Source organism: Malania oleifera, chromosome 13 (genome assembly GCF_029873635.1).
Source record: "Malania oleifera isolate guangnan ecotype guangnan chromosome 13, ASM2987363v1, whole genome shotgun sequence".
Taxonomy (NCBI): Eukaryota; Viridiplantae; Streptophyta; class Magnoliopsida; order Santalales; family Ximeniaceae; genus Malania; species Malania oleifera.
Window position 1 is genome coordinate 17,585,228 of NC_080429.1, and position 22,833 is coordinate 17,608,060.

Below are 22,833 nucleotides of genomic sequence, written 5' to 3' on the forward strand. Positions count from 1 at the left end.
AGAAGTGTGATGTTGCCTAAGAATTGGAATTATTTGAAGGAAATTCGGTGTCCGCTCATCCCTAATTTGTTTCATTCCTTCTCTAATTTATTTTATTTTATTTTTATCTAAAGTAGTGTTTGAGAGCACGGATTTCAGATTTTAAATTAGAATTTATGTGAATTTAGAAAAGAAAATATTATATTATATTTTATTCAAATATGTAATATGCATTCAAACCTAAAATTAAAAACCTATATTCTCAAGCACAAAATTATTTCCTTTCAAAAACTAAGTATGACGTAAAAATGTAAAATAAAAAAGGTTCATATCCATAAGAATAATTGATGTACCCAACTAATAAAAAGGACATCATAAGCTACCACCAATTAATGTTATCAATACTGCTAGGTACACGAGTCAATCGATGAATTAATTTAGTTAGCCTAGATGCAGTTAGAACTACCTATCATGATAAATTGATTTCCAAGTCAAGTCAATATATCCCTATCAAGTCTACATCCTAATAATTCCATATGATCAAAGTGAAAAATACTTTATCAAAGTTATTTGAGATACATTTAGTTGATTTTCTGTTGATTTTGATTTATACTTTATGTTATTTATCTTTTCTTTATTTTGTTGCGTGAGATTTGTTTTGTAGGTTCTTGTTTTGTTTTGTTTTGCTTGGTCTCGTAATCCTGTTTTGGATAAATGTTGGTGTTGCTTTTTTAGGAGAGCTTTAAAATTTTTTCTTTTGTTTCTCCTTTTGATTGTCTTGTAACCATGGGTTTCCTCCGCCAAAAGTGAGGGTTTATCAATAAATAAATGGAGGTGTCGCCATTCTTTAAAAAAAAAAAAGAGAAAAAAAAAGTGACGATACGGATCCCCTTTTCTACATAATAAATAGCATTATATATATTGTGAGATCGTTCTAAACCAGATGATATGTTGTTTATTACGATAATGATAATTTTAACTGTGTAAAGTGTTATAGCAATGTATGGTAGAAGAACCAAGAACTTCAACCATATATATCCAGGGAATTTCTCCTCACTTTGGTGTTTTTTACTCTTAGGTCCATTTGAATTAAGGATTTTATTCATTGATTTGATATAATTTTTACTGCTTTTTCTTTCACTTTTCTCCATTGATAACCAAACATGAGAAATTAAATTTTTTTATATTTTCCTTTCCTTTGTGTCACATTCTCCAAATTTCAAACGGAGCTTAAAATAATTAAACAAAAGTATTAATTTAATAAAAATACAATATAAAAATATCTATTTTATATTTAATCTGCCGCTATTATTACCAATACAAACATATTCATCACTAATTCATAATTAATTAATTTTATGAACATTATCATTGATTGCATTGCATCACTCAATTGTCTATGGCTAGTATTTGATATGTTGAATAATTTGATCATTGAAAGGCTCCATTGAGATAATGTTGAATGTCTCTCAATAATTTTTGTAGGCCCCATTTAAAGGTAATTGCTTACAATTTTAATTTCTTCAAAAGTCATATTACATTAAGTTAGTGTGACACTGTACAATTTATCATATTACTGTAAAAATTATGTAGGCGTCAAAACTTAGCTTTCGGCAATAATTTATCCAAATCTATTTCCACATTATTATAACTTTTTCAAATGCCAAAATTTATTTTTAAAAAACATCACTAAGCCATCACTATCTTTTTTTTTTTGGATTACGCACCGAGTATCCACGTGTCCGTTTTACGATCCACGTGACTAATCTTGCGCCTCTTGAAGTTGACCCCACAACCCCAAAGGGAGGGTAAATTCAGGAGTTCAGGGGCGAAAATGAGCCCAGGAGGGTTTGAACACCTGACCTCATGAGAGGCACTCCCGCAGCCTACATTACCACTTGAACCACACCCTGGGGGTAGCCATCACTATCTTTACTCCTACTTGTTGTGTCAGGCACCCCACTTGTGCCAAACACCAATACTACAACTATTACTATTGAATATATAAGAAATTAAAGTAATGCAGAAACTAATAATAAAATAGTAAAAATAATAAGACAAGAAATTTACGAAGTTCGGTATAGAATTACCTACATCCTCGGGTGTCACAGTCTGACTATTTTCACACCGTTGTGAAGGGTCGTGCGGCGCTAGCTAAAGCACTCTTGTTTAACTAGCCAGCCTATCGTTTACCAACATTCATCCACGAAGCACTGTCAATAACATTCATTTAGATAGCAACGGAAACAGTAATCAATTCATGAAAGTCGTGGCAAGCAAGCAGTAAACATTGAAGCAAACGTAATTCATTAACAAATCCTCTATTGACGTGGTGTACTTAGCGAGGGAGGCAAGTAGGCTAAGCATGTTAACATTTGCTAGTGAGTTTTACAATGATTGATGAACACTCACCCTCCCCTAAAGAGGTTTTTATGTAATTATCATCCTGACACTAAGAAACATCAAAGTGACCGAGGAGTCATATTGCCTTATTTGGCTTACAAAAACTCTACTAGCAGAAAATAACCCTACACTAGTATTTACATGATGGAAACCCATCCTAAGCACACGAGATAAGCGGTCACAGGCAAGCATAATGCCATGAACAAGCTTAACTCGTGATATTCTCCCCCACTTATGCAGTCGACGTCCTCATAGACTTTTGGTGATGGTACACTTCAACTTTGTCCATGAATTGCTTCAAATCTTCCGCAGAAATTCAGCTTATTTCTTTGTCATCAAGGCACATCCACTTCACTAGGAACTTCTTCCGCTTCTTCCTTGAGGATATGAACTTTCTATTTGCAAGTATCTCTTCAACTTCATGTCTGTCAAGTTGCACTGTCTTCAACTCGGCGCTGTGTGACTGACTTCTGCATAGGTCATTGGTGTTGGCGTTGAATGGCTTGAGGCAGCTGACATGAAACTACGGTTTTCTCTCCTGATCTGCCCACTTCTTCATCTACTTAGAAGCTTTCTCCAGATAGGCTTGGGCAAACTCTATATTCAGTCTCCATTTTCTGGTGAAGATGCACACCTTGGGACTTTTTTTCGTCTGTAGGGCTCGCCCACTGTGTGAGGTAACAGCGGCAGCTGGCCTGTAACAAGCTCAATAGGGCTCTTGTTGGTTGTTGAGCGCCTTTGGGCGTTGCCACAGAACGGAGCCACATCAAGTAGTTGCACGTCATTCTTCTGGTTGTCATTGACAAAATGGCTCAAGTACTCATCTAGCAGCTCTCTGAATCTCTTCATTTGTCCGTCTGTCTGTCGGTGATAACTCGAAGAGATGTCAAGATGTGACCTATATATCCTAAAAAACTTTGTTAAGAAGTTGTTAGTGAACATTAAATCTTGGTCACAAATAATAACTTGGGGAAAACCCCAATATCCCACAATAGTCACAAGGAACAATTATGTTGTCCCCTTTGCCGAACAGTACTTTGGTGCGGCAATGAAAGTACCATACTTCTTCCGCTCCCCCTTGTCTTGTTGGAAAGTGAGAAAAGTTTTGGTATAATCAACCACATCATCCCGCGTGTGCGGCCAATAATACCTCCCCAGTAGTTCGGTCATTGGAGTCATTCTCTGCAAATACCCCTCAACAAACTTCCTGTAGTATCTAGTAAGGCTAAGAAAGGAACGCAACTCTTTCACTGTCGTGGGGATCTTCCGTTCTTGAATTATCCTTACCTTCTTCATACTCCTCCAGATACGACCTTGTTCAACCACTTAACCAAGGAATTTGTTGCTCCGTTAAGCGAAAGAGAAATTCTCCTTCTTCACATCCAAACTGTTGCCCCTCAGCCTGTCGAACACCTTTTGTAGATGCTTTTCATGTTTCCTCTGAAACAACACCGATGCTTCCAACGGTGTTTTGGAAGGGCGAACACAGCCCGCTTCCAATTCATCAAGTTGTTTCCCCAACTCTACTATCTCAAGAGGCGCAATCTGACATGGCCCTTTAGCAGGTGGTTTCACTCCTGATAACAACTCGATCTTATGCTCCACAGTCCGTCGTGAAGGAAAATTGTGAGGCAGCTTATCCGGCAACACCTCTTTGTACTCATCCAACACTGTTTGGATGGTCGTAGGCTCCAGCTCTTGGCCTACTTCTTTGTCTACCACCACCGTGGTTAGACGTGTCTGCTTACCCTGACCCAATCCCTAATTGAGTTGTATAGCTGAAAAGAACTTCCCGTTGTCTCCTTTCGTTGCAACGACTTGCACCATGCACGAGTGATCTCCCATCAGACATAGGGAACCAGTCGAAGGCATCGGCACTGCCCTCGTCCCCCTTAGGAACTTCATTCCTAGAATGACTGAAAAGTCATCTAATGCCACCGCTGTGAAATTCGCATGACCTTCCCACTGTCCAAGCTTTACAGTCATTTGCTTGGCTACTCTCAGAGTAGGCTGGGCTACAGAGTTAACTGCTTTCATGCATCTTATATCCTTCTCTAAGGATAAGTTAAGTCTCTATGCTTCCAACTGCGAAACAAAATTTTGAGTAGCCCCCGTATCCACCATAGCGCGAGTACTCTTCCCATTTATCCTCAAGTCCACAAACATTAACCCTTTTGCTCGTGTAACTTTCGGTGTTTTTGCCTGCTTTTCCAGTGCGTTCACCAGCCGCACTGAACCCACCCTCGAGCCATCATCCTCTTCCCCATCATCTTCCACTGCCAGCTCTGTAATGGAAGCCTGTAAAGCATTAAGTAATGCTTTGTGATGGCACTCAAAAACTCTATGAGGCCCACTACACAAGTAGCACGCAATTTTACTCTTCCCCTTTCCATTGGGTGTGTTGAACCTTTAAGACGACGAAGTTTCCTTTGAGGTTGATGATTTATAGTCGGCTCCCCCACTCTTGGGTTTGCCATTCTTGAAAGACTTTCCACTATTTCCCTCTTTGCCAAACCGTTTGGACGAAGCCGTATCATCACCAGCGTAGTCGGTCAAGCGTTCTGCAGCCGCTTGTACAGTTGACAAGTCTTGAACCCTTTGCCTATGAAGTTCAGTTCTTGCCCACGGTTTCATCCCCTCTAGAAAATAGAACAACTTGTCCTTCTCTAACATATCTCAAATATCCAACATCAAAACAGAATTTTGTTTCACATATTCGCTGATCAACCCTGTATGCTTGAGATCTCTCAGTTTTCTCCTTGCATTATACTTAACATTCTCAGGAAAGAATTGGGCCTTGAGCTCTCTCTTCAAGTCTGCCCAACTATCAATTATACAACTTCCATTTTCAATTTCTCTGTACTTGGTACGCCACCACAATTTGGCATCACCAACCAAGTACATGGTCGCAGTATCCACCTTTTCCTGTTCTGAGGCCATCCTTACAACGCGAAAGTACTGCTCCACATCAAATAAGAAGTTCTCTAACTCCTTGGCATCTTAGGCACCCCTATACGTCCTGGGTTTTGGTACCTTGGTCTTGCTAACTCCCGGAGTGTTGGATTTCCCCATAGCAAGAACCAACATTCATCTTTGCATCCAGATCTGACATCCGGGCCTTGTAAAGTTTCCACAATGTGGTGAAAGTCCTCTGACATTTCACTTGTCAAACTTGCTTGATGCTACTGTGATCCCTCACTTCATCAACAAGTTCTCTCATTTGGGCCATCTCGTTGGCCATATTGTTGGTTGCCTCTTCAACTTGTGCTTCCAGTGCCCTAATTCTTTCAGCATTGTTTGGTGCCATGGTCAATTACCAAAGCTTCCCAAATCCAACAACAAAGGCTCGAATTCACTTTGCAACTCAACCTTGGGCTCTCACCAAGTGTCACCAACCTGGCTCTGATACCAAATGTCACGGTCCGACTATTTTCACACCGTAGTGAAGGGCCGTGCGGCGCTAGCTAAAGCACTCTTGTTTAACTACCGAGCCTATCGTTTACCAACATTCATCCATGAAGCATTTTCATTAACATTCATTCAGATAGCAGCGGAAACAGTAATCAATTCATGAAAACCATGGCAAGCAAGCAGTAAACATTGAAGCAAACGTAATTCATTAACAAATCCTCTGTTGACATGGTGTACTTAGCGAGGGAGGCAAGTAGGCTAAGCACGTTGACAATTGCTAGTGAGTTTTACAATGACTGATGAACACTCACCCTCCCCTAAAGAGGTTTTTATGTAATTATCATCATGGCACTAAGAAACATCAAAGTGACCGAGGAATCATACTACCTTATTTGGCTTACAAAGACTCTACTAGTAGAAAATAACCCTACACTAGTATTTATATGATGGAAACCCATCCTAAGCATATGAGATAAGCGGTCACAGGCAAGCATAATGCCCTGAACAAGCTTAGCTCGTAACATGCGCCGATGATCAATCTACTACTTTTTGATAAAGTACAACTTTGAGGTGTGTTTTACAAATAAAGAGTTGAGCTCTTTATATAGCTTCAACCTCAAGTCTAAAAAACACTTCTCTCCAATGTGGGATAAATAATATAAAAAATTAAAAACAACCTTTTATACTAATGTGGAACTATTCTACCAATGTGGGACAAAAAACAATAAATCTCCACCTTGATGATAAATTCAACAAATTTTTCAGCCATCTACATTTTCTGGAGTTCCACATCATCGGCACCTTCCAAAAATATTCAGACTTGCAGGATATTGATCAAGTCCAAACAATGTTTGAACTTGATTATTGTCATAATCTTGGTCAACATATCTACAGGATTTTCAGTTGTAGCAATCTTCTGAAGAAGTATCTTGCCTCCATCAATAATATCCCACATAAAATGAAACCGAATGTCAATGTGCTTCGTTCGTGCATGGTAGACTTGATTTTTTGTCAAATGAATAGCACTCTTTGACTACTGTACATGAATAAATAAAAGCATAATTTATAGTGAAATTAAATACCACTCTTGGAAGAGATGTGAACTTGATAAGATTGTCGCTCCTACTTTTGGAAGATAAAGTCATTTCCACTAATTTCTTAGAAAATGATCTTGCTTCTTCAAGCTCATATTCGCTTGAAAACATAAGATTTGTTGCTCAATAAATGCTAAGCATTATGCTCGAGAATTCTTCAAAATTGTTTTGCAAGTACCCTTTGATGTCCTCGCGATGTAGAAACCAACAGAAGCTCTCTGCGAATAAAAAGAAATTGATTATTTTTTCATTAATGAACACTTTAGTACTCCTACTCCATGTGGCATGGAGATAAATTTTCCTCTTAGTAAAAGTAAGCAAGCATGGAATTAAAACTTACTTGGTGATACCCTATACCCATGCATCCTCAGAAGCCTAAATGCTAGTGAATCCTTGAATATCTTTGGTGGCTTTAAATTGAGTTTTGACAGTTCCTGATTCTTGTAATTACTGAAATAAAATTTCATTACAAATTCAGGTAGAATGTTTGAGTTATATTAATTAGTTTAGGAAGGCAAATTTTACTTTTTTTTTTTTCTTTTCTTAAACTACCTGTAAGCTAGTTTCAAACATTCTTTGATCTTCCCAGTGAAATGCTCGGCAACCCCTAGCCTTTCCAATTGATCCACCATGCAAAGCTTTATAAGTTCCTCATCCATGGGATATATAGCTAGAACTGCAACAATTAAAATAAAAATAAAATAAAATCCATAGGATAGGAGTTTATTTATCCATTAGTTAATTAATTAATAATAGGTTAATTAAACTATCTATATAATTTCTATTATGGATAATTAAATTAAATTAAATCCATTTCTAATTAGTTACATCCATTGAATTATGGATAATTAAATTAAATAAAATTCATTCCTAATCAATTACCTCCACTGGAGCACTTCTGAACAAGACATTTTAGGTAAGCAATGCAATCTTCATTTCCAGTGACCATATAAGCACTTGCAGTCGCAGAGGGTGATTGGAACAATGAACCATCCTTGCCCAAATGATTAAGAATTTTGTCCTCATTGATAAACCAGGACGAGGGCAAACTCTCACAAAATGATAATAATGGAGGATAATGGTACCCATCAACAAGTTTTTCCCTAAATATTAATGAACATGCATTATTAGTTAATTAAGTAAATATAAATTTTACGACAGTATATTCGATATCCTATAAAATGCATTTCAGGTGGTGTTCGTTCGATTACATATAACGGTTGAGTCGACCTACTATTGAAATTTATTTACATTGTAATATGAAAGAGAGTGGTTTTTTCTTTCTAAACCTTAAAATTTTAGTATTTGTTATGTGCTCTTTTGTTTGTGTGGCCTTTGAATGGTGACTTAAGTGGTGCTCTCAAAATTTCCCCCTTCTCCATAAACAGTCAATATAGGTGGCTTTTGCTAACCAAGCCAACATGTTTTCCCGTAACCCATTGCTGCAAGGCATTGGTGAAGGCTCCAGTCGTAGCTTGTACTTTTTTTTGCTTCTTCTCATGACTGTTTACCAGGCTTCCATGATCAAAATATTTTTCGAGGAAGTTCAATGCTTACTTTTCCTGTAGCAAAAGATGCTTTTTTTTTTTTAAGAGAGAAAGAAAAGAGTACAAATTTAAAAGGTCACGGAGTTTTCTGGAGTCAAAGCCTGTTGGAGTGTCGAGGCTTGAAGAGACCTTGGACCATCCGTTTCATTTTTTGATCCAATGGCTCTGCTGTTGGGTTTTTTTTTTTTTTTTTTTTTTTTTTTATGGGGGCATGGTTGTAATTTCTTTTCTTGTCGTAAAAGTAAAATAAAAGCAGTAGAGGGGCGGGGGAGGACCTGGACTTCAATCTTCTGTTTGCTGCTTCAGTTTTTCAGCTTCTTGGAGATAAAGAAAAATAGGGGCAGCGCAGGAGGGTTTCCATACCCGCGAGCCTTCACCAGCGTGACAGCAGCCTGCAGCTGCAAGTCTTCTTCTTCACCAGCCGCGAGAGAGCCCTGCAGAGAGCGAGAGCCTTCCATAGCCGAGAGAGGGCACCTGCAGCCAAGGGTTCTTTAGCCGCGCGGGAGAGTGAAAGGCGCACGGGAGAGAAGGAGACGGAAGTGGAGGTTCGGCATTGGGGGGATCTCCAACCTCCAGCGGAGGCACGCGCAAGGGTAAGGCAAGGTAAGCTCAGATTTGGTTTCTTGGGGAGGATTTCTTGTAGGAAAATCAGAGAGGAATATAGGGAGAAACCTAGGTTATTCGCAAGGTGCGAATGGGGGGTTTCTTGGATTATTCTTGGGCTGATTTTCAGAGGAAATCGGTAAGACAAGAAAGGGTAAATCTGTATGTACTTGTATATATTTCCTCCGATTTAATATAGTGTCTCTACGAGTTTCTGCTGTGAACGTAGGCCAATTTTGTGACTGTGTGATTGGCATGTTTATGTTTTACTGAATATTGAATTGGTAAGTATATATTTTTCTTGACCAGACTTAGCACACACATGCGTCAAAATAAACAGGTTTAAGTTTAGGTGTAATTGTAGTTGATGCTTGGACAAATTCAGATTATTATTGTGGCTTGCTTATAATTGATTGAAATCTGAAAATTGGAATTAGCAATCAGCTGATTATACACACAACAAAGCCAAAAAAGAGAAAGAGAAATAAACCAAAAAATTAGGACAAAATATTTTTTTTAAATCTCATTACTTCAACCAAACAACTAAAACAAAACAAAGCTACTTTCGATTGGCTGCTTTGTGTTCAATCTGTTCTTATTCTGGACTGGAAATCAAATTCAAGAAGCTTTACCTTGATGAGTCTGTAGCTTATTTGGGGGCCATAACTACGAACCCCATAGCAAGGCCTACAATACTGCTATGAGAAATCCCACACTAAAACCAAGCAAAAGAAAAGATCATGTGATACCTACTTCAAATCTAAGCTTTCAGCTGTTGTGCACTTGCCCTTAGCTAAGGATCCTTCAGCTAAAAAACTCAGAATCCTGTGGAAATGATTTGCTTTATAAGCAATTTGAACTAGAGAGTCAGAGAATTCCCATTCTTTTAATTTTTATTTAAGGTTTGTGAGTACCTGTCTCTGACAGTACTTCAATATGAACCATGAATACTTGTAGTACCCATAAAAAAAAACCTTTTTAAATGATTATATATAAGTTTATCTATGTTAGGTTGAAAACCAAGAGGCAAGTAGCCTGTCATAAGTCATACAATCACCACACAATAACCCTGGGTAGTATAGCATGTCTTATTGTCTGCCTTTTCCAAACTACTATGCATGAAAATTCGTGTAAATAGAAGTATGCTGAGGGATATTTAAGCATCCATGGAACTTTGATGCTCCATTCTGTTTTTGCAGGAGGCTCGGATATGGAGGCCACCATCAATGTGCAAAGTAAGCATGGTCCTGTAATTGACCACTTTCTCTTCCTCACTTAGCTTGGATATGAAGGAACCTAACAAGACTGCTGAGAAGATCTTCATCTGCCTGTAGGCAAACTCCTTCCCCAGACAAATTCTCGGTCCTACCTGCATAACAATCCTTGCTTTATAATTTGACAAAGATAACTGTTTCATATTCGCAATTAATTTAAAAGGAAAAAAAAAAAAAAGAACACTTTTCTTTGAAAATTCATTTGTCAAGAAATTGTTAGAAAGAAAAGAAACCAAGATTTGAATCTATAAATGTTTGATGATGTGGGACTTTACAAACAAGAACTGCACAAAAACACCAGATTCAAAATTTATATTTTTCCCATTTGGTGATTTTTTAATGCTACTGAATGAAGTTATAGCTATTTGGTGTTTAAACTGAATCTTTTCTCAACTAATATGTGTACTGAATGAAAATTATGCCATTTCTTCCAGGCTGCTAACTGAAAGAGCTTTCTTGCTTGGAAGGCTGGTTAGTGAAGTTATTGATTCTTTTCTGAACTAATGTATGTACTAAATTAAGAGCATGCTCTTTCTTGTTTGGAAGGCTGTGAATCATTTTTTTTTTTTAAAGAAAGGCGGCATCTTCATTTATTTATTGATAAACCCTCACTTTTAGCGGAAGAATACCGTGGTTACAAGACAATCAATGGGAGGAACAAAAGACAAAACAATAAAGGCCTCCTAAAAAATAACACTAACAACCAGCCAAAACAGGATTACAAGTTCAAGTAAAACAAAACAAAACAAAACAAGAACCTACAAAACAAATCTCAAGCAACAAAACAAATAAAAGGTAAAGAATATAAAACATAAACCAAAACCAACAAGTAATTAACTAAACATATTTTATATAAGTTGTACCCATCTTCTCCAATTTATAAAACCCTGGAAGGCTGTGAACTTGAAAGAGCTTTCTTGCTGAAAAATTCCATCTTTATTGAGCCATCTCTCCGGCTGGAATTCCTCTGCATCATCACCCCATAAGAACTTCATCCTTCCCATTGCATAAGGTTGATATGACACTGCATCCCCTCTCCTAACACTGAATCCATCTGGCCAGGTATCATTAGAAAGACAAAGCTTCCCCTCCTGTGAGAGAAACAGAACAATCTAGTATTAAAAGTACAATATAGTTTTTATATATATGCATCTTAGTCCATGTATTCCTGGAGGTAGATGCATATGTATCATAAATAGGAAAATGCTCAGTTACAGTGAAAATCCAGAATGCTGATCCACAACTGATTTTTTGTTGAGAATTTCTTTTGTGAGTTTGTCCCACATAAGAAAACCTAAGGGATGCTTATTATATGCTTGAGCCCAAGGCTTAAGCTTTTCAGTTAAGTTGGTCCTAGTGCAAGCAGTAAGTTGTCAAACATGAATATATATATATATATACCACTGGAACTGTAGTATAGAGCCTGAGAGTCTCAGCCAAAGCTGCATGGAGATACTGCATCTCCTCGAGGGCTTCTTCAGTTATGCTGGCTGCAATCTCATCAGGGGTTGAATTATCTATCCCTACTGCTTCTATGACTTCATGTGCAATCTTTTCCTGTATGTGTGGATGCTTGTAGAGCATGTAAACAAACCAAGAAAGAGTGGAGGTTGTGGTGTCCTTTCCATCAATCATAAAACTGAGAACTATGTCTCTTAAGTACTTTGGATTTGTCTCCTTCAATTCAAGAAATTTCGACAAAATGTCCCCTTGTTTCATCTACCATTCATGTGAGCACAAAGTGTTCTTATAAAATTTTCCTCATGTTAGAATTGGAGCCAGAAAACAGCCAGGAGACACAGTTTGAGACGCGTTGCAAGTTAGGAGCTGAGTCAGAAACGTTGTGTATTTATCCACCATTAAACCTCTCCATTGTAACTTCCATTCATGATTAATTTGATTTTAATTGTGATTTAAATTCCAATCCCTATAAATAGAGGGCTGTGGAAGATGTAAAATATAGTGCAGAGAAAGCACAGAGAAGCTCAGAGAGAACAGAGAGGAAGAAGGGAGGAAGAGAGAGAGAGAGTGTGTGAGAGTTGTAATTTTTCCGGCGATAGTGAATATTTGGTGTGTGCTCCGTGGACGTAAGTCATTATTGACCGAATCACGTTAAATTTTTGGTATCACATTGATCTGGATGCTCACAGGTTCCTAACAAGTGGTATCAGAGCTTGGTTGGAGCACAAAAGCCAGATCGGAAGTGATCCTGAAATCAGAGCTATGCCCAGTGGATCAAAACCAAGTTTTGAGGCCACCATTGCATTCAGCTCACCGAGACAAAAAGAATCGTGCAAATCAGAGCTCGAAAGGGGTTTAGAAGAAGCTGCACGTGCCCTTACATGCCCCGCTGGAGCAGAACGCTTCGCCATGCGCCGGACACGCGCCGGTGCCAATCCCTCACGTGCTGTACGCGTTGCATGCGTCTTCCTTGCCCGATCGGCCTCGACCCGACCCAACCCGAAATCTGACTCATACCGGATCAACCCAAGATGCGGTTCTTGACTCGGGTTTGGCCTTCGCATCAGTGCCACGTTAGCGGGTGAGTGCCATGTCAGCTGGAGGTGCCACGTTAGCAGGTGGGCCCACCTTGCCACGTCAGCTGCCACATCATCACGTGGCTCCCACCCTGCCACGTCAGCACGCATGTCAGCAGGTGCCACGTCAGCAAGTTTGACTAGGTTTGACCAAAGTTTGACTGAGCTTTTTGAAGTGGCTTTAGGTCCGTTTTTTGAGTGACCTTAACCACTTCTAGGGTTTTCGATCATTCCGGATCCAAACGCACTATCCATTTGAGCTAATTCCATCTCTAGATCAGTGAATCGAGATGTCAAATGAAAAGAGCTCAAAAATCGAAATGTTCAATGGGAACAATTTCGTTTTTTGGAAGATGCAGATAGAAAATTATTTGTTTGGGAAGGAATTGCACTTACCGTTGAAGGGTAAACCAACATCCATGAAAGAGGACGAGTGAGAGTTGCTTGATCAAAAAGCCCTCAAAGCCATCAGAATGACGTTGTCGAAATTTATGGCATTCAATATCAAGCATATAATATCCACCAAGTCTCTGATGGATGCGCTCTCTAATATGTATGAGCAGCCTTCAGTAGCAAAAAAGGTACCTTTTCATGAAAAGACTATTTACGATGAACATGTCTACAGGTAAGAGTTTCAGCAGACATTTGAATAACTTCAATAAGTTGTCTGATCAACTTGCCTCAGTCGGGATAATGAGATTCAGGCCCTACTGATTCTTAGTTAGTTGCCTGAAAGTTTGAATGATGTCGTTACTGTCATCAGTAGTTCCGCAGGAAAATCGAAACTTGTATACGATGAGGTCGTCAGCATGATTTTGACGAAGGAAATAAGAATGTAGTCGAACTATGGCTTCACTTTGAGTTCAGCCTTGAACATAGAGATTCGAGGCAGAGGAAAGGGGCATGGACGATCAAACAATCATGGTAGATCTAGGCCCAGGTGATCTTAATCTGGAAATCCCAGAGGTATTCAGGACACAGGTTCCTAGAGCACAAAAGTTCTTGAGTGCTGGAACTGTGGAAAGACTAGTCATTACAAGAACCAGTGCAGGAGTCAGGAGAAAGAATTTGAGATGAGGGCAAAGATAGAAGTAAATATTGCTTCTGAGAATGATGAGATGTTGATATGCTCTTTGGAAAGCAAGCAGGAGTCTTGGGTCTTAGACTCTGGAATCTCATTTCATGTCGCATGCTGCAGAGATTGCCTAGAGGAGTACACACCAGGTAATTTTGGTAAGATGTACTTTGGCAACGATCAACCTTACGACGTAACTGTCAAGGGAGTTGTGAAGATCAATATAAACGGGTCAGTATGGAAGCTGAAGGATGTCAGGTATATTCCAGACCTAAGAAAGAATTTGATTTCAGTTGGTCAGCTGGTAGATGAGGGATACACGACGAAATTCATTGGCGATGAATGAAAAGTTTCAAAGGGTGTACTAACGATTGCGCGGGATAAGAAAAACGAAACACTTTTTTTAACCTCCAATGTCTCCATGTATATTTCAGTTGCTGTAAGAAATGACGACATCAACATCTGGCACCAACGACTTGGTCACATGAACGAGAAGGGACTTAGGGTGATGCACTCAAGGAAAAAAATTAAGTGGTCTATAGTCAGTGTAGATTGACATGTGTGAGGATTTTATAGTCAGGAAATAGAAGAGGGTTAGTTTCCAGATAAACACTCATGCCCCAAAGAAGAAGGGACTAGAACTGGTCCACTCATAATGTGTTGGGCAGAATACCGAGAATATTCAGGTGGAGGAACCAGTGGAGCAGATCGTTGCACCATCATCTCATACTCTAGTTCCGGAGTTTAGGAGATCTACTTGGTCCCATATACCAAACAGAAGGTATATTGATTACTTACTTCCTACAGAAGGAGGAGAGTCCGAATGCTATGATGAAGCATGTCAGGTAGCAGATACGAGCAAGTGGGAGCTTGTGATGAAGGATGAGATGAAGTCCCTCACCTCCAATAAAATATGGAAGTTGCCCAAAGTCCTTCACAACAAGTGGGTATACAGAATCGAAGAGGAGCATGACGGCTCCAGAAGATACAAGCCTCGGTTGATAGTCAAAGGCTTTGAGCAGAAAGAAGGGATTGACTACACCGACATCTTTACATCAGTTGTGAAGCTGACAGCCATCAGATTAGTCCGTAAAAATCGAACAGACAAGAAAGTGGCGACTACAAAGAAACTGAAGTTGTATTCAACTTCAGTTGGTCTTCATGCTTGAAGACACATATTTTGAGTACATCATTTATTCATGATACTGTTTGAGGATGCGTCTCTGTCTCCAAGTGGGAGATTGTTAGAGTTGGAGCTAGGAGACACAGCTGGAAACGCTTTGCAAGCTAGGAGCTAAGTCAGAAACGCGGTGTATTTATCCACCATTAAACCTCCCTATTGTAACTTCCATTCATGATTAAATTCATCTTAATTGTGATTTAAATTCCAAGCCCTATAAATAGAGGGTGTGGAAGATGTAAAATATAGTGCAGAGAGAGCACAGAGAAGTTCAGAGAGAGCAGAGAGGAAGAAGGGAGGAAGAGAGAGAGAGAGTGTGTGTGAGAGTAGTAATTTTTTCGGTGATAGTGAATATTTGATGTGTGCTCCGTGGACGTAAGTCGTTATTGACTGAACTACATTAAATCTTTAGTGTCACTTTGATCTGGACGCTCACAGGTTCCTAACACCCCATGTTTGATTTGGATCTAGCAGCAGACCAAGAACTTTTGATGGGGGGAAGGGGGAGACATAGAATATCTCAATAGTGTTAATCAACTTACATGTGGACCATGTTTTGATTCTTGCTCCCTCTTGCTTCTGATTAGTTTATACATGAACTCATCAATGACTTTGATACTCTCCCTTAACACTGCTTCTAATCCAATATTCAGAAATCGCTTATTCTTCTAAAAGATATCGACATACCGGCACAGGGTTATTGTGCTTGCTTCATCAAAAGCTTTGGAGAACCAGGTTCCTTCTTCATTTGTTCCACACATGCTATCCAGCTCTACACCAAGAATGACCTTGAATACAAAGTGCAAGAATGCTTTCATGAACTGATCCTGTTGATGATCATTGCTACAGTGGTTAGTCCATATCATTGAAAGATATATGTAAAATTTTACAATTTGTACTTTCTTACTTGGATATCTATTATTTCATTTGAGGCCGCAACTTGGGATAGCGTGTGAGCAAGTTTTGCTGCATTGCTTCTAAACACTTCATTGCTGAAGTCCCTCAGTACCCTAGTGGAGAATTCATTGCTCGATACCTTCCTCTGATGCCGCCATTTGTCGCCATCCACCGTGAAGATTCCATTGCCCAGGAGATCGGTCAAAATACTATAGTGGTACAATCCCTGCAATAAGTTCTTTCTTCAGAAAGAATGAAGTTCTCTATGCTGGTGAAGTAACAAAGGTAGTGTTTGGGAGCTTAGATTTTAAGATTTGGATTTGGAATTGTGCGGATTTGGAAGAAAATTGGTACAATTTTATACTGTTTTCTGTCCAAATCCACATGAATCCAAATCAAGCCTCCAAATCAGTGCTCCCCAACCCAAGGTAAGGCTTTTTCCTCTTGAATTTTCATAAGAAACAAGGAAGACAGGAAACTGTTGGAAAAATTGGGCTCAGTATAAAATTTCTACAAGTTAAAAATTACTCGATTTCTCATTTCAATGCCAAAAAGACAGCGACCACATGTTGAGGATTGGCTTTTGGACTTTTTGCCAAGGAAAGCTTACAACCATGGAACTAACATATTACCATGATTGCGTATGTATTGTTACCTTGCCATAGTTCTCGAAGTTTGTTTTCAGAATATGCTCAACATTGGCTGGGTATGCAGTGTAAACCATGCTTCCAAAAAGGTTAAGCAATCTGAAACTTGTGTGTTTGCAGGTAAGGTCAGTGAGGTAATGATGCAGCCTGCTGAAGTTGAGTAGTAGATGGAAGACAGTGCCGCATATGGGATGGTATCTCTTTTTCTTCTCTAGCAACACTCTGTTGCCAAGAATTTTGGTAATGAAAACAGCTAGAACTATGGCTAGAATTGAAAACAAGAACCCCATTGTTGATCAATTCAATTGAATGAAGAACTTAAAATGGTTTTCTTCCTAGTATTGCAATGATTTTTATATGTATTATATATGTTACTTAAAATATCTTCCAAAAATATATATATATATATATATATATATATATAAATAGGAAAGGAAAGTGATAGAACAAATTGGCCCAGTGATAGAACAAATTGGTGCTATCATAGCTTAATTGCTTATGTCATTTAATTAATCAAATTAATGTCATATCATGTTGCCTAACAAATATTTAAAAATCACAATTAGATATCCATACAGAAGAAAAGAATTGGAATCATTCATATGCATATGTGACGATACAGATCCTCTCTTTTACATAATAAATAGCATTATATATATTGTGAGATCATTCTAAACCAGATAATATGTTATTTATTACGATAATGATAACTTTAAGTGTGCAAAGTGTTATAGCAATGTATGGTCGAAGAACCAAGAACTTCAACCATATATATCCAAGGAGTTTCTCCTCACTTTGGTGTTTTTTACTCTTAGGTCCGTTTGGATTAAGGATTTTATTCATTGATTTGATATAATTTTTACTACTTTTTCTTTCACTTTTCTCGATCGATAACCAAACATGAGAAATTGAGTTCCTCTATATTTTCCTTTCCTTTCTGTCACATTCTCCAAATTTCAAAAGCTTAAAATATTTAAACAAAAATATTAATTTAATAAAAAATACAATATAAAAATATCTATTTTATATTTAATCTGTCACTATTATTACCAATACAAACATATTCATCACTAATTCATAATTAATTAATTTTATGAACAGTATGATTGATTGCACTGCATCACTGCAATTGTCAATGGCTAGTATTTAATATATTGAATAATTTGAACATTGAAAGGCTCCATTGAGATAATGTTGAATGTGTCTCTGCATAATTTTTGTAGGCCCCATTTAAAGGTAATTAGTCACAATTTTAATTTCTTCAAAAGTCATTGTTAGTATATCCTAAAATACCCAAAAAATACCCTTGTATGCCTATAAAAAGGATGCTCATATATAGTTGTATTTGTACAAAAGATTTTAATCTTAACATGGTATCAGAGCCAAGTTAACCCTAATATTTTTTTCTTTTTCATAAACCTCCTGCTCGTTGTCATTTTCGAACGCCATTGTCGTCTCCGTCTCTCCTCCGCATCACCGCCGTTCCGGACGACGTCGTCGTCATCGTTGGTAGCCGTTCCGGACGACGTAGTTGTCATCTCGCCAAACTGCTGCCGGTCCCATCTCTCTCTGGTTTCCGTTTGGCATCCACGACCATCCATCGTCACCGATTTAAAAGGGCTGTTGTCATTTTTTTATCTTGTTATCTACGTTTTTAAGGTTCTTCAAAGATGCTTGGAAAGGAGATTTTTCTCCTTGTTTCGTCTTTGGTGCGTTGTATCTTTATCGAATTCTTTCAATTTGTGAGAGGAGCTTGCTAGGGGTTGACTTTGTTGGCACTTGAAGTCATCATCAGGAAGTATTCAGAACCCACCACAATCTGTATTGACATTTGGGGCAACAATCTTCCCCTTCCAGAAATCCTAGCGATCGCAGACGGTTGTAACTATCTTCCCCTGCTTTGGCCTTACCTGAATTGGGGCGGAAGCACGTTGTACTAAAAGAGGTCCGCGAACTTTAAGCCTGGATTTTGCACTGTTTTCTGCAATTTTTTCGTTTTGTTGAAGCTTTCCTTGTGCACTACACGCCAAGAGGGTCACCATCACTGACAGGCTACCTGGAGTCAGACTATAGGGGCACCACCAAGGCTTGTTTAAGTTTATTACTGTGCTACAATTGCTGCTATTGCCCTTGCATTTATTTATTTATTATGGTGTCTTTAACTGATATTGCTCGCCTTATAGAAATTGTTTTAAACTGCTCCAACTACAATGCATGGGCCCAGCATATGTCAGCTTTTTTGATTGATCGGAGATTATGGCGTTTCGTCACCGGAACAAAACAAAAACCCACGAAAACTGACACGCAATCAACAGAAGAGTTTGATGAGGCTCTTGATGAATGGGAAAGTACTCACTATAAGATCATTTCCTGGTTTATTAATACATCTATTCCTACTATTCAGAGTCTACTTCCTAAATTTTGTAATGCTAGACTTGCTTGGGATTTTTTTGGCCAAACGGTACAACTGTGGTAGTGATATTGCTCTCGAGTTTCAGTTGGAAACTAGGCTTTCTCAGCTGCGTCAGGAACCTGGACAATCTATTATCGAGTTTCATGCTCAGGTTAGTGGCATTTGGGATCAACTTTCTCAAGCTGACCCTGCTTTTTCTGATGAGCAGTTGATTAAACTTTTTGCTGCCTATCAGGATCGTCGTCAATTTATATACTTTATGATGCATATTCGGGATGAATTGGAGAATACTCGAGCTTCTTTGTTACATTGCTCGCCTCTTCCTACACTTAAGGTTGCTCTTACGGAGCTCATTTCTGAGGAGACATGCCAACAAACTCGTCGCGTTCATTCTACCGATATGGTCTTAGCTACTGCTCCTTCTCGTTCCTCTTCTCCAGCTACTCCTGCTGCAGCTGTTGCATCTTCTAAACCACATCGTTTCAATGCCCAGTGCCACTATTGTAAGGAAGACAGTCACCGTATTTTTGATTGTCCTAAGAAGAAGGCCAAGGATGCCTGGGATGCTTTTAAGGCTAAGGCCTCTTCCTCTTCCAAGTTTGTTGCTACTGTCTCCACAAGCTCCTCAGTTTTTGCTGCTCCATCTTCAGCACCTCCTTGTCGTCTCTTTCTATAGCTGACCTTGAGGCAATTATCACCCAGATTTTATCCCGTACTTCTACTGCCTTATCAGTCTCCACAGGTACCTCTACACCTTGGTTTATTGATTCTGCCTGTTGCAATCATATGACCTCTAATTCTTCTTTAGTGATACATAAGCAGTCTTTATATCCTGTTCCCTTAATTTATACTACTGATGGTTCACATATGTCTGTTAGTCATATTGGTCATATTTCTACTCCTACTTTCTTTGTACCTAACACATATGTTGTGCCTAATTTGTCTCTCAACCTTCTTTTTGTTGGTCAACTTGTTGAATGTGGTTTGACCTTAACCTTTTCTCACAAAGGTTGTGATGTGCAGGATTCGAAGACGAGCCAACTTGTTAGGACAGGGCATAGAGTTGGTCGCCTTTTCGAGCTCACATCTCTGCATTTGCCTCGTTCATGTTCCCCTCCGTCTCTTTCCATTGTAGTGTCTTCCAGTGTTTGGCATTCTCATCTCGGTCATGCCTCGTTGTTTCGTGTTCAGTCTTTAGCTTCTAGTGGTTGCTTAGAAGATGTTAAATTTGAACATTTTGATTGTTTGCCTTGTCAACTTGACAAATAGAAAGCTTTACCTTTTAATAAAAGTACTTCTTTGTCTTCTGCACCTTTTGATCTGGTTCATTCTGATATTTGGGAACCTGCTCCTCTCCTTACTAAGGGCGGGTCTCGTTACTTTGTCATTTTTATCGATGATTACTCTCGATATACATGGATTTATCTTTTTCATGATCGCACTAGGTTACTTAATGTTTTTCATGACTTTAAGCTCAGTTTGGTCGCACCATAAAAGTCTTTCGGTCCGATAATGCCTTGGAATATACTTCTACCCCTTTCCTTGAAGAACTTCGAGAGGCCGACACCTTATCCCATCGATTTTGTCCATCCACCTCCCAACAGAATGGTCGTGCCGAACATAAGCACCGTCACATTCTTGACACTGTTCGCTCCCAACTCTTCTCTGCATCCCTCCCAGAATCCTTTTGGGGAGAAGCTGCTCTTACCACTGTTTACATTATTAATTAGCTTCCCACCCCTACTCTTTCCAATAAATCTCCATATGAGGCTCTCTATGGCAAGATACTTGATTACTTTCTTCTTAAATTCTTTGGTTGTGCTTGCTTTGTTTTGCTTCCACCTCATGAATATACTAAACTTGAACCTCGCTCTCGTCTCTGTTGCTTTCTTGGTTATGGCATTGAACACAAGGGTTATCGGTGCTATGACCCCATACCCAAGCTAAATATGCCTCTGATCTTCTCACACGTGCTGGCCTCACCGATTGTAAGATAACTGATAGTCCGCTAGAACCCAACATCAAACGACGTTCTACTGATGGGGAGCTTCTTCATGATGCCACTCGTTACTGACACCTTGTTGGGAGCTTGATTTATCTCTGTCACTAGACCAGACATTGCATATGCGGTGCACCTTGTTAGCCAGTTTATGTCGACTCCTCGTTTTGTTCACTATGTCGTTGTTCTTCGCATCTTGCAATATGTGAAGGGCACCTTATTTCATGGCCTTTTCTTTTCCTCTCACTCATCCTTGACGTTACAAGTTTATTCAGATGCTGATTGGGCAGGGGACCCTACTGATCGTCGGTCTACCACTGGTTTTCTTTTTTTTACTTGGTAACTCTCTTATCTCTTGGTGGAGCAAAAAGCAGACTGTTGTTGCTCGCTCTAGCATTGAGGCTGAGTATCGGGCTCTGGCTGATACTACTTCTGAGCTTCTTTGGCTTCGTTGGCTTCTACGCGATATGGGAGTTCCTCAGCCCTCAAGCACTCCGCTTTATTGTGACAATCATAGTGCTGTCCAGATTGCTCACAACGATGTCTTTCATGAACACACCAAACATATCGAGATCGACTGTCATTTTGTGCTTCATCATCTTCAAGATGGGACACTTCGCCTCTTGTTAGTTCTTTCGGCTGATCAGTTGGCTGATATCTTCATGAAAGCTCATCCACCTGGTCGTCATCGTGCTTTAGTATGCAAACTCCAGATATCATCTTCGATACCACCTTGAGTTTGAGGGGGGATGTTAGTATATCCTAAAATACCCTTGTATGCCTATAAAAAGGATGCTTGTGTATAGTTGTATTTGTACAAAAGATTTTAATCTTAACAGTCATATTACATTAAGTTAGTATGACACTATACAATTTATTATATTGCTGTAAAAATTATGTGGACTTTGTCAAAGCTTCGGTCTCGGCAATAATTTATCCTAATCTATTTCCACATTATTATAACTTTCTCAAATGCCAAATTTTTATTTTTTTTTTCTTTTTAAATTGTCACTAAGCCATCACTATCTTTTTTTTTTTATTTATTTATTACGTTAGGTGTCCTGGCTTCCCGGGCTCATCCAGTTGACACTCCAGCAAACACTCCCGTTGACGGGGCACACTCTGGTGGTCATCACTATCTTTACTCCTACCATTGACAATTGTCACTCTCAATTATGTCAAAAATTGTGATTGAACAAATTTCAGTTGTCCCTTTTGTACAACCAATTTTTATCATTTCAAAGTATCTTTACCTTTTTTTATTTTAATTATTTTTCATGGTTTGTGGGTGGTCTTGAATTGTTAGAAATTGCTCGAAACAGTTGAAAGAGGTTTCGAACTTTTGCAAAAAAATCCTATCTTCTTAGGTTTTTCTTTTTTCCTTACAATTTTTAGCCTCTCAAGAATTTTTTTAAACTACTTTTTAGGTACTTTCTCAAACTCCATTTGTGATTTTTTTTATTTTGATAAATTAAAAAGGTTTAACAAAATTGATTAAGTATTTGGCGTATGCGTGCATCAATCTATCGTCGATGATCAATCAATCGATTGATTTTCAAGTTCTTGCTATATTACACCATTAAGTACTGCAATTTTAGGGTTTTCAAATTCTGCACAATTGTACATTTTCTTTTATCTTTTATGAATGTACTGGTATTTTCTATAAGCCCCATAGATAATTTTATTAAGTTGTAGAAATAAATTACATTTTTCTTCATTAGGAAATATAAAAGCACTAACTTTAAATCCTTGGTAGAATGGTCTAGTTCATTCT

General features: G+C 38.7%; 1 protein-coding gene and 1 pseudogene across 2 annotated transcripts; one reads left to right on the top strand and one right to left on the bottom strand.

The window, feature by feature from the left end:
- Window positions 1–10,193: 10,193 nt before the first annotated feature.
- On the bottom strand, window positions 10,194–16,937 carry LOC131145717 (cytochrome P450 704C1-like; annotated as a pseudogene).
- Window positions 16,938–18,121: 1,184 nt separating this feature from the next.
- On the top strand, window positions 18,122–22,327 carry LOC131146474 (uncharacterized). Of its 2 annotated transcripts, none has more exons than XM_058096107.1 (3): window positions 18,122–19,211; window positions 19,296–19,802; window positions 20,084–20,340. In XM_058096107.1, the coding sequence occupies exons 1-2, from the start codon at window positions 18,972–18,974 to the stop codon at window positions 19,734–19,736; spliced, it is 681 nt and encodes a 226-aa protein (XP_057952090.1). In that variant the 5' UTR covers window positions 18,122–18,971; the 3' UTR covers window positions 19,737–19,802; window positions 20,084–20,340. The 2 variants fall into 2 exon arrangements, with proteins under 2 accessions (XP_057952090.1, XP_057952089.1); XM_058096106.1 differs by lacking the exon at window positions 20,084–20,340 and adding an exon at window positions 22,116–22,327 and having other exon boundaries at window positions 18,810–19,211.
- The last annotated feature ends 506 nt before the right edge of the window (window positions 22,328–22,833 follow it).

Excerpts from the sequence above, each read along its gene's own strand:
- LOC131146474 (XM_058096107.1), top strand. The coding sequence starts at position 18,972 with ATGAGGCTCTTGATGAATGGGAAAGTACTCACTATAAGATCATTTCCT. Across the intron at positions 19,212-19,295 it reads TTATCGAGTTTCATGCTCAG|GATCGTCGTCAATTTATATA; the intron begins GTTAGTGGCATT and ends GCTGCCTATCAG.